Genomic DNA, 11,211 nt, shown 5'->3' with positions numbered 1-11,211 from the left:
TCAAGGCTTTTTCGCTTATGGCGGAGCAGCGGGCGTGGGGAGCGCAGCCTGGCACAGCCCCTTGCGCTGGGGGTTGCGCAGAGGCCAGCGCCAGGCACCGGCCGAAACACGGAAAATTCCACTAAAACGTGATAAAAAACCCAACCAAACAACAAACTTCGCCACAGGGAGGGAGGTCAGGCGCTGCGCCGGCTGCCCGCAGAGGGTGTGGAGGCCGCTGGCAGCCCCACAGCCAGTGCGCGGCTCCGGCCGGCGCGGAGGGCACTTGGCCTGGCGCCGCCATTCCGCGCCTCTGCCCGCCGGCAGCGGGACGGCGGCGGCGCCCCCCCCGCCCGCCGGCCCTTCCCGGACTACATTTCCCAGGTGCCCCCGCGCGGCGCCGCGGGAAGGCGGTGCGGGGGCGCGGCGCGGAGGCTGCCGGGAGTTGTAGTCGAGGCGAGTGGGCGGGCGGGGCGGGGCGGGGGGCGGGAGGACTGCACGTCCCGGCATGCCCCGCGGGCCGCGAGGGGCGGGGCCGGGCGGGCGGTCCCTGAGGGAGCCGGAGGCGGCGGCGGCAGCGGCGGCGATGTCGGTGCAGGTGGCAGCCCCCGCCGTGGAGCTGAAGGAGCTGAGCGGCCCCATGGATAAAGCGGCGGGGCCGCCGTGTGAGCCGGTGACCCCTCACCCCCCCGGGCACGGCGTGGCCGCCTGCCCGTTAACGGTTACCGAGCGTGAGGCGGCCCCGGCCCCCTCCTGCGCCGGCGAGCGGCCTCCGCTGAGCGGTTGCCCCGGGCTGTCCGCCGCCGGGTTGCCTCCCGGTGCCGCCAAGGTGCCTCAGGCTTCGGCCATGAAGCGGAGCGACCCGCATCACCCCCAGCACCGGCACCGCGACGGCGGCGACAGCGGCGGCGCCGCGGCCGAGGCGCTCGTCAGCCCCGACGGCACCGTCACTGAGGCGCCGCGCACCGTCAAGAAGGTAACGGGGGGGGACCGCGGGCCGGCACCCACCCGCCGGCGTGGGGGGGGAGTGAACAGGAACCTCGCACCGCTACCGGGGACAGCCCCCCCCATACACACACACACCGGGAGGGGGAACTGGGACGTTGCTTGGGGACACGGCGCTGCCTCCCTGCGGGCAGGGACCGGCCCGGCGTGGGGGTCCCCACACGGTGCTCCCGTGGGGGTGGCTGCGTGTTGGGGACACGCTCCTCCGGGGGGGTGGGATCCTGTCCGCTCCGGAGCACACGCAGACACGGGCCGTGGATGTGCCCACGGACACGTGTGACCGGCGTGTTCCTGCCCGGTGGGTCCGTGTCGGCTGTAGGCCTGCCCGGAGCTGTGCCAGCCTCGTGGGCACACGCTTGTGTCCGCCAAGCAGCGTGGGTACGCGCTGGGTGGGGGTACCCCCCCCTGCACCCCCGACGGGGTGGGGTGGGAAACGCAGGTGCTGGGTCCGTGAGCTCCCGGGTGCGTGTGTGGGTTTGTGTCGCCGGGGTTTATCGCTTGGAAATACCGATACGCGCCGGGTAAAATACATACAGAGAGGTGCCCGTCGTGTGGGTGCATGAGGGAGAATCCGGATGCCGGGTGCACACTCACCCGGGAGGCGGCTGGCCGGGGTGCCCCGTCCTTGGGTGCACGCTGTGTGCTGGGGACGTGGCCGGTACACACCAGGCGTGTGCTGGGAGCGTGTCCCCAAGTGTGCGTCTGCCCTGCAGCTGTGCTACGTGCTCCTGTGTGTAACCTCTAGATGTGTACGCTGGGTTAGTTATACGTACCCCGGAGGTATATACACACGTCCGGGAGTGCGTATAGCTGGTTACGTGTGTGTTTGCAACCACTTTTGTACTTACGCATGAACACACAGCCCAGTGTCCTTCTGCCTGTGTATATACACCCACTCGTGTACGTGTGAACCCATGCGTGTGGAGGTAAGTACGTAGATGTGGGTGTGCATGCTTACACAGTGCATGCTGGTACGTATGCGCACACGGATATAGATGTGTACGTGCATGTAGGTGCCTGTACGTGATAGCTATAGGTGAGTGCAACGCGTACCTGCACGTGCAGGGGATGTATAGCTGTGAGCTGCCGGCTGAGCAGGAGCCAGAGTGTGCCCAGGGGGCCAAGGAGGGCAATGGCATCCTGGCTTGTGTCAGCACTGGCGTGGCCAGCAGGGACAGGGAAGGGATCTGAGCCCTGGGCTGGGCACTGGGGAGGCCGCCCCTCGCTGAGGGGGTTCAGTTTTGGGCCCCTCACCCCACAAAGGCCATTGAATGACTCGAGCGTGGCCAGAGAAGGGCAACGGAGCTGGGGCAGGGTCTGGAGCACAGGTCTGCTGGGGAGCGGCTGGGGGAACTGGGGGGGTTCAGTCTGGAGCAGAGGAGGCTGAGGGGAGACCTCCTGGCCCTCTGCAACTCCCTGCCAGGAGGGGGCAGAGAGGGGGGATGAGTCTCTGGAGCCAAGGCCCCAGCGCCAGGCCCCGAGGGAATGGCCTCAAGCTGCCCAGGGCAGGGTCAGGCTGGCTCTGAGGAAGGATTTCTGTGCAGAAGGGGCTGTTGGGCGTTGGAATGGGCTGCCCAGGGCAGGGGGGAGTCCCCGGGATCCCTGGAGGGGTTGAAGAGTCGGGCTGAGCCAGCGCTGAGGGATCTGGGGGAGTTGGGAACGGTCAGGGGGAGGGTCATGGTGGGGCTGGAGGAGCTGCAAGGGCTTTTCCAACCCAGATGATTCTGTGAAGTTTGCACTGTTGGGTATCTGTAGGGGTGCGTGCAAACAGGTGCACATACATGTTCCTGTCAGTACACATGTACACGTACAGGTGTGCATACATGTCTAGCTGCACGCACACTGACCGGGGTGGGTGTATATATACACACGCAGGCACCCGTGCTCCCCTTAGATGCCTGCGTGTGGGTGCAGAGGAGCTCCCTTGTCCATATAGGCACCCCTGTGCCACGTGCTCTGCACATCTGCCCATGCCTGGCCGTTGCAGCTGCAGACATCCTCCAGACACATACACATCCAGACACACCCAGGCAGCCCCGTGTGGGTCATGTATAGACATCCCCATGCCTTTGCACACACAGATGATCCAACCCATCCAACGTCCACCTATAGATGCACTTCAGTCCACTCTCAGAATCCCAGAACCACCTGGGTTGGAAAAGCCCTCTTCAGAAAGCTCGGGAGAGGAAATTCTCCCCCGTGACGGACACAAGAACCTTTTTGGGACTGTAGAGGAAGAAGTGTCTCTGTTAAAGAGGAACCTCCCTACTCGCCAAACTTTGGGGTGAAACCTTAATCTATATATTTCTGGATGTCCACCCTCTCTCGCTGTTGCTCTGGTATTTCCTCTCCCTTCGGAAGGCCCGGGATGAGGGCGTTTGTCTCCATAATCCCTGCGGCTTCCCTGCGGTGGGAGTCTCTCCTGGAGACGCGGTGGGAAGAGGCATATCCCTGTGAGGCGAGGTCTGCCCCCGGGGAGGATCAAGGGCTTCTTCATCCCTGTAGAAATCCTTGCTACGGGGGCAAAGGACATTTTTTCCACTAAGATTGTGACTTCAGTCCCCTCTCCATTTGACATCCTAACCCCATCTCTTCGTTTTTATGAACCCTCAAGGTATCCATATTTCTCCTCAAGTGTGCTTAATACTTCTAAACCCTTCCCTTATCCCTTTCCTCTCTTAACAACAAGAAGATGTTTCTCCTTGCACCCCCCCCCCCCCTCCTGAAGTCCAGCTCTTGTCTGGCGAGAGGAGCGCCGCGTTAGACACGTTTGCATCAGGAAGTCTGGGAGGGAAGGGGCGTATTGATGGTCGTTATCCGAAACAGCTTGGAGCAATCTGCATCGTTCCCCCTGGATACTCCTAGTAGCAGCAGAGGATGCCTCCTCAGAGAGGAGCAAAGGATGCCAGGCTTTCAGGAGAAACCTGGATGCCGGAGGAACAGCCAGGAAGCTGATGGAGCAGCAGAACTCCCCAGCTGGCTGCCTTTGCTTTGGGTGATGAGTTTGTTTAGGAGCTGACAATCTGTCTGGTTGCTAAAGGAAGCGCGATGTGTTGATGGAGGGTATCTGGGAGTACATACTGTTCCTTCTCTTTCTTTTTTTCCCCCCCGTACTGTTGCTTTCCAGTGACTTCAGTGTGTGCGTTCCAGAGCCTTTGAGAGGTTGTTAGGCATTTCATTTACCAGATTTACAAATCCAGAGCCCTTTCCGCCGTTCCTTAGGAAGTCGTGTTATTTAAATAAAACACCAGATTTGGTAGCCATAAAATTGTTCCCAGTCCTGTGACTGAAAAATTGGGTATGCGGAGCCGAAGCATCTGTTGAAAGAAGGTTTAGCACAAAAATAAGTCTAAAAGAAGCAGATAAATTTTTTAGTCAGATCCAGTAGAACTTTGCTTTAGGACCTGAAATAAAGGTAGAGGGCTATTTAAAATAGATAAGCGAGATTATATCAGTTTGGTAGGGAGACAAGTTGTAGTTCTTACAGTGTTTGCCTGGAAGAAAAAAAAACCTCAGTAGATTTTTCCTGACTGGTTTATATATTAAAAGTACTGTTTTTTCTGGGTGTGTGTGTCGTTTTTTTTTTTTTCTCCTTTCCTTGAAATTTTACCATGCGTTCTTGAATGTGTGAGCAAATGTTTATTTCATCGTTCTGACACCAGCACAGAGTTCCCAGTAAATAGCTGTGACTGTTCTTTCCTCAAATACCACTCTCCTTTTAGAACTATTTTTTATGGTGGTTTAGTATTTTACTTACGCCTGTCTGCCTTTAGATGGGCTAATTCATATTTTACCTTGATTGAGTGGGGACAGCGCATGTGCCTGGACTGGCAAGTGTTAACAACCTTGCGAGTTTGTGTTTTTATTTATTTAGGCGATTGCTTCATTTTGTTGTAATGTTGCAGTTGATGTGGGGCCCTGATTCTGCAGTCTTGCACACCTGCTGGTACAAGACATGCTGGCGCTCCTGCGGACCCAGAGGTCAATGTCAAGTACACGGGGCTTGTCTTCACGGCACCTGCAGAGGTGGTTTCGGTCGGATTTGGGTGAAGATCTCTGTAATCACGTTTTTGTTCTCTCTGGATTCTTGCTGTAGATCCGCGCTCTTGAGCAATGGCTGGAAGACCTCGTTTGGGAGATGACATTGGACTTGACTTTTACAGCTAACTCTGACTAATGGATGTGGCTGTGACCTTTACGTGCGTCTCCACAGGTAGATTTAGCCGGCCCCTGCTTGTCTGGCGCTGGCGGCCTCTGAGAAGGGCTGGTGAGCTGGTCTTTGCCCTGTGTCTGAGACTGATGGCCTGAGCTTCGAGGGTGCTCCAGACCTTCTCCTGCCTCTGGCTGTGGGTCCTTGCCCTCTCCCCTTCCCCTCCTGCCAGGTTCTCCCGTGGCTCCGAGACGAGACAGTTCAGGCAGCTCAAACTAAAACCCCTCGCTTTAAATTGGGTTGGTTTTCTGTGGGCTCAAAAAGAGCCGGGAACGGTGCAGGAGAAGCGGCACGAGCAGGTCGGTGGGGATGGGAGGGATGCAGAGGCCTCTCCGGCGGGGCTGGGTGCTGAGCTGGCTCGGCGGTGGCGCGGGTCTGCGTGAGGGGGAGCGGGCGGCAGCTGCCCGGGGTGACTCAGGAGCTGCGGGGTTCGTGCTGCCGTCCCGCGCCCGGCGAGGTGAGCCGTGGCGCTGAGTAACCGCTTCAGGTGTCCCGGGCTAAACTTACCCGGGGATGTGAGTCAGGGCCCTGACTCACAGGAATTGTTTACACTTTTAGACGTGAATGGTGTTTTGGTGATCAGATGATCGGTTGTTGGCTTTGCGGGGGGGTGGCAGCCGCTTATGTTTTGCGTTAATTCTTAGGGCAGTCCTAGATCCAAGCGGCCGAAAGTCGCAACACTTCTGCAAATGTCGTTGGTGTGCGTGGGGTGGCAGCCGGTAAAGGGCTGTAATTAAGACTCCCCGACTGATTAGCTGGGTGATCTTAGCCCTGTAATGACAACTCTGTGCCCCTCTTTCTTGAGCTGAGAAGAACATAAACAGATGCACTTCTTGGTTTAATGATTCTTAACTGCTTGGCAAGTGAGGCTTAGTAAATGCTTGTACACCATACTGGGAAGTTTAAATGACAGCAATTGTGTAGCTGTGAAGTTTTTTTTTTTTTATGTTAAGTATATACCAATTTACAAACCTAAAGGTTATTTTTTTTTTTGTCTCAGCCACTCGGTACAGAAAGCTCGGCTTACTCCTTGAATTTCAAGCTGTGTCCTTTTGCTCCTTAGCAGCATTAAAAGGAGGATTTCGGGATTGGAAGGGATTGATTTGCCGGTTTGTCGGTGCTGTTGATTCATGTAGTGGGCTAGAGCAGAGCACAGCTTGTTTCTCCAGAGCTCCACCGCCTCTGCAGTGCCAGCGGCTGTAGAAAGCTGTGGCTTTTGTCTCTGGGCAAAGCAGAAAACGCAGGGCGTAGAGGTGTACGGTAACGAGGTGCGCATCCTTGTGTAATGTCGCTGCTTGAGCATAACCTTTCTCAAACTCCTCGCTGTAAAATTCTCCGGTGGAGGGATTACATCAAAATAAATGCCTGGTGCTCGCTAGACTGGCACATCACCTGACTGGTGAGCGGCGAGGGGAGGTTTTGTTCTGCTAAGGCTATAAATGACTCTCATGTGGCTTGTCTAAACGATGACTCTGACCTTGACTCCCAGCAGATTTTGTTGCCTGCCGTGAAAGCGCAGCTTTTCCCTTGTAAACGTGTGGAAATTCCTCGTGACGTTCCCACTGTAGGGCAGGGGGATTTTTTATTTTTTTTTTTTTGGGGGTGCGTTAAGGATTTCTTACGTGCTCGTGCGTTGGGTTTCTGTTTTCTCGGTTTCCTTCTAACCCCTAGTGATCGCTTATGCTAGGTAATAAATGTTTCCCCCGGGGCTGAATTCCCAAGTGCTGCTGGTAATGAGTGTGGTTTGAATGCTGTTTAGTAAAATCTTGTCATTGGAGGCCATATTCTTCTGTTACGTAGAATACTCGTGGGTCTGTCTCCCTGTGAATGCGTGCGGTTTAATTTTAGAAGGTGCCTGCGTGCGACTGCTTGGAACTGTGTACAGAGATCAATACGTCAACCTTTGGGATGGAGGCTCAGGGACAGGAGAGAAGATAAAAGAAGATTGGGGGGAAAAGTGATGGAAAAATAATGGCTGTGAACGCGGGGAGATGGCAGGTTATAAAACATAACGACGTGGAGATGAGAAGCTGGGCTGCGGTTCAGGGTACCTCAAACTTGCGTTTTGCCAGGAGGTTGTGGCACTGTAGCTCTGTTGCTTTCTTGTGTGAAAAATGTTGAAACACAGTAATGATCTTTGTGTTGGTCCTGGAGGGACAGAAACCTGGTATTTGAATTTACGAGCAGCTAAAAGCGGAGTCTTAGCTTTGGCCCTGACTTGGCGCTTGAAAGATGAGCGAGGTAAAGCCGTTACGACTTTCGGAGCCATGTTTGACCTTTTAGGTTTTCTTTTTAACTCGGTCTAGTGAATTGTAAAACAATGGGGTGATTTAACTCAAACAAGGAAGAGATGGAGGTGAAACGAAAAAGAAAGCAATCCGCCAGCTAGCGCAGAGATAATAGGCAGATTCCTCCCTGTGACTGGATGACCTGCAGCGTTGGTGAAATTTGCAGAATACGAAAGACTGAAAGAATTGCTCCAAACGTTCTGTAGAGCTACTGCAGCGGTAGGGGACAAAAACTAGCCGCTTAATTTTCTTCTTTGATGTTTATTCTTCCATTTTGCAGATTCGAGCCAGAGGTCCAAGAGTAGAACCTCAGTCACGTGAGGGAAACATCCTCCTTGAAGTCCCGTTAAATTCCTACCTAGATGAGCTGTAGGCAAGCTACAAAACCTGGGTGGTGAATGGAGGAGAGACAGCCTGAGAAATGAGGTCCAGCCTCTAATTAAAAATACTGGAGGCTGCTTGCTTTATGTCCCAGCAAAACTGTTAGGTTCTAGGGCTTCAAATGAGCAACGAACTGACTGAGAGGAAAAGGGTGAATTAAGGATAAAGTGAGCTTTGAACATTTCTTGCACACAATCCTCTGTGCTCAGGTCTGCAGTTAGAAGCGTTTGCAGCAAAAAAATCCCACTGAAATGCCTCAATTTCAGTCTGGAGAAGCCATAATTAAGTTAACTTCTTCCCTTCTTATCAGATTCTTACCAGTTCAGGGTCTTTCTTGATAGCAGGTTTGTAAATACAAAGCCATAAGGTGGGGAGCCTTACCGCCGAAATTCCGTAGGAGCAGTCGCTGTCAGTCACTGACGCAGGCTGCAAAGAGGAAGGGAAAAATTGTTCGTATTTTTAGTTGCGGCAGCAATCTTGTCTTCTGTTAGAAGCAGTCTTCTCGAGATTAAAACGAAATACCGTGCTGAGGTGAAGAGAAGTGAAGGTTTGGTAAATTCTGTTTACTCCGTTGACGGGAGAAACGCTGTAGTGCCTGCTCACAGGAGTGCTTGTGCCCACTACCTGTGTACTGACCACCTTTAGAATTTTTTTTTTTTTTTAATTCTGTTTCTGGTTATATTTTGGGAAGGCCAATGTTATCAAAGTATGTTGGCTTGGCATTTTTCTTGCGTCAAAAAACCGTGCAGCTATTCCTAAAGCAGGAATCGAGCCTTGTAGACGGAGCTCTTGACGAACTACTGGCTTCCTTACAAAACTTTGAAACTTCACGTTTTTCGTAGTTGCAGCTCATCTGGTCTGCGCTTACTCCAAAATACAGTTCATAGAATGAAGAGTGCTGAGATTGATCAGACGTTGTTGCTTCTTCGTTTGCAAAAGTGTACCTGAAGCTGATTAAATTGCTGTCCTGATTTATGATGCTTCTCCCAAAGTATGAGCTTTCATACAGTTTGTGCTGCAGAGAGAGCCTTTCATTGTTGGGTTTTTTTTTAATTTGTTATAGTGCTGTTATTGGAAAACGTATTTGTATAATTGGATAAATATCTATTGAAATATTTTTTACTTCTGCTATAGTAGAAACACGCACAGATGTCTCAGGTGAAGGGGTTGTTAAAGAGAGCAGAGGCTTCCGTGTGACGTTCCAGAAGACTCGGTGACCAGCAGAACGGTTCCCTGAAGTGGATGACATTTGCAGGCACTTTCCTGAGAATCGAATGACATGGTCACGCTTGTGTTTGGTTTATGCCTGAGGTGAAAGGCTTTTTCTGCAGATGTAACGTTGGAAAGCTCGAGAATAAGCAAGGAGGGGCGGGAGCTGAGAATGAACGTTCCTCTGCACCCCTGAGGAGCTCACCGTGGCGCTGGCACGCTCTGTAGGGTATTTTCCAGCTTCATCTCGGGTTTGTAGCTGGGGCGTTACACGCTGAAATTAAGACCGCTTGTATATTTGGGGTTTCCACTATGAAGTGAGACGATCTGACCTTTTTCCCTCCGATGTCTTGTGTCGTTACTGCCCTGCGCTCCCTTCCTGAAGCGCGGATCCCTCTGGCTGGGGTTGGAGCTGTCAGGGCTCAGCGCTGCTCCGAGTTCTGCGTCGCGAGCCGTGAAAAGACGATGATCTCACACTTAATGGCCAGATGTGAAGAGTTTACTGAGGGTGTCTTGCCTCGCGTTGCTGAAGACGTGCCTCAGCAGCTGCCGGCGGCCCCGCGTTCGCTCCGCGCGCCGAGTCGCTCCGACGTGAGTCACTCCGAGCCCTGCTCTCCTGGGGATGTGTCAGCGCTGCGCCGAGCCGCCGTGCAGCTCCGGGACGGGACCTGGCTTCTGTCCACCCACCTTCAGCTCCAGTCTGTCTGCACCTGCCTGCGGAGACTTGCCTATAGCCACTGGCAAAGCAAAAGACAGAATTTAATTACGGAGGGCAGCCTTTAACAGCCTAACCAACCCCCCTCGTTCTTCTTGAAGTCTCCTGCCTCTTTCCCCGTGGCCTTTGCAGCTTCCCAACAGGAGAGGCAAAGCCTCAGCAAAGTCCAACCCCGAAACCGTGTTCTGCCCGCTGATGGGGACAGGTTCTGGAAGCAATAGTGTGTACGTGCACGTGTTTATTTGCAGCATGTGTGACTTCAGGCTGAGTGAACGACCTTAATTCTGGGATTCTCTATTTTTGGTCAGCTTTCCAGCCTTAATATTCTTCTAGTAGCATTTTTAGCATTTTGCTATGCAAAACGTTCAAACGCAGCATTGTGCTGACCTTACTTTAAATTGCAGGGGTGGCAGTGTTGGAACTCCAGGTATTTTATTTTATTTTTTTCTCCTGACAGAGCCTTAAATAGGCAGCCAGTTGCATTTTTCATGAGTGTCAGAAAAAAGAGGGAAGGCAGTTGAAAAATTAGTTAGCTACCCAGAACTGCTGAACTGCTATTTCAAATTTTATTCCAAAACCCAGTATTTAAAAATAGAAGTAGCATGCACATGCCTTCATCTGACAGTTAGGAAGCTTTGCTTGTTATTTACTTCACAGAGGTGAAGTGATCAATGTTTAATCCTGAAGTTATGTGAGGAAAAAACAGGGAATGGACTGTTCTCATAAAAATGACTCAAGGAGCAATTTAGGGGAACAGCTCACTGCAGTTCATGCTGGTATCTGTTCCCAGCCAGCTTTCCTTCCAGCTACCCCAAAGCTTGCTGACTCAGATTTGGTGTTCTCTCTATGACTTTTGTTTCATGGAGGTGGGGAAATCTGCTTGGATCCTTTTCAGTATCTAAGATCACTTTTATTGTTTGCGGAATGCACTAACGTGTGTTTGATGTGGATTTTTTTTTTTTTTAAAAAAAAAAACCCAACCCAACCTTCTACATTCTGGGATGAGAGATTGCTGCCATAATTTCCAGTATGTCACCCCAACCAGTTAGGTATTAATTGAAGTGGCTTTCTGTAATGCTAAACTGCTGTAATTTTTCTGCTCTTCACTGGCATTGAATCCCACTTCAGTCTTGCTGTCTGCTGTTGGCATGTGAGATTCAAGAGTCGATAATAAAAATCCTTTTTGTTTTCAAGTAATGTAAAAAGTAGTTGGTTCTCTCAAAGATTTGATTCAGGTGCATGAGGTATTACTACTTTTATGTGCTTTTAGCCGGTACATTGAGGCTGATACTTGACTTCCCAGGATGAAAGATGGGATAGAAAGGAAAATGCTCGTGTGCTCCCGCCGTGTGTTCAGCTTTCCCCTGGCTGCTTCGGAGGCAGTGGTGGGTTGTAGAGGTGACGAACCGGGGTAAAAGCCAGAA

The 11,211-nt window shown here is 52.6% G+C and overlaps 1 protein-coding gene across 1 annotated transcript in view; it reads left to right on the top strand.

Moving 5' to 3' along the window:
- Positions 1-519: 519 nt before the first annotated feature.
- The window catches only part of AHCYL2 (adenosylhomocysteinase like 2), a 110,444-nt gene continuing 99,752 nt past the window's right edge, over positions 520-11,211 (top strand). Inside the window, exon 1 of the mRNA XM_074903585.1 lies at positions 520-955. Coding sequence (XP_074759686.1) covers positions 566-955 — 390 coding nt within the window. The 5' untranslated portion in view covers positions 520-565. The remainder of the gene's footprint in view (positions 956-11,211) is intronic.

This window comes from Athene noctua, chromosome 3 (genome assembly GCF_965140245.1).
Source record: "Athene noctua chromosome 3, bAthNoc1.hap1.1, whole genome shotgun sequence".
In the NCBI taxonomy this organism is placed as follows: domain Eukaryota; kingdom Metazoa; phylum Chordata; class Aves; order Strigiformes; family Strigidae; genus Athene; species Athene noctua.
The sequence above is the reverse complement of the archived record's forward strand: the minus strand, read 5'-3'. Positions and strand labels throughout refer to the sequence as shown.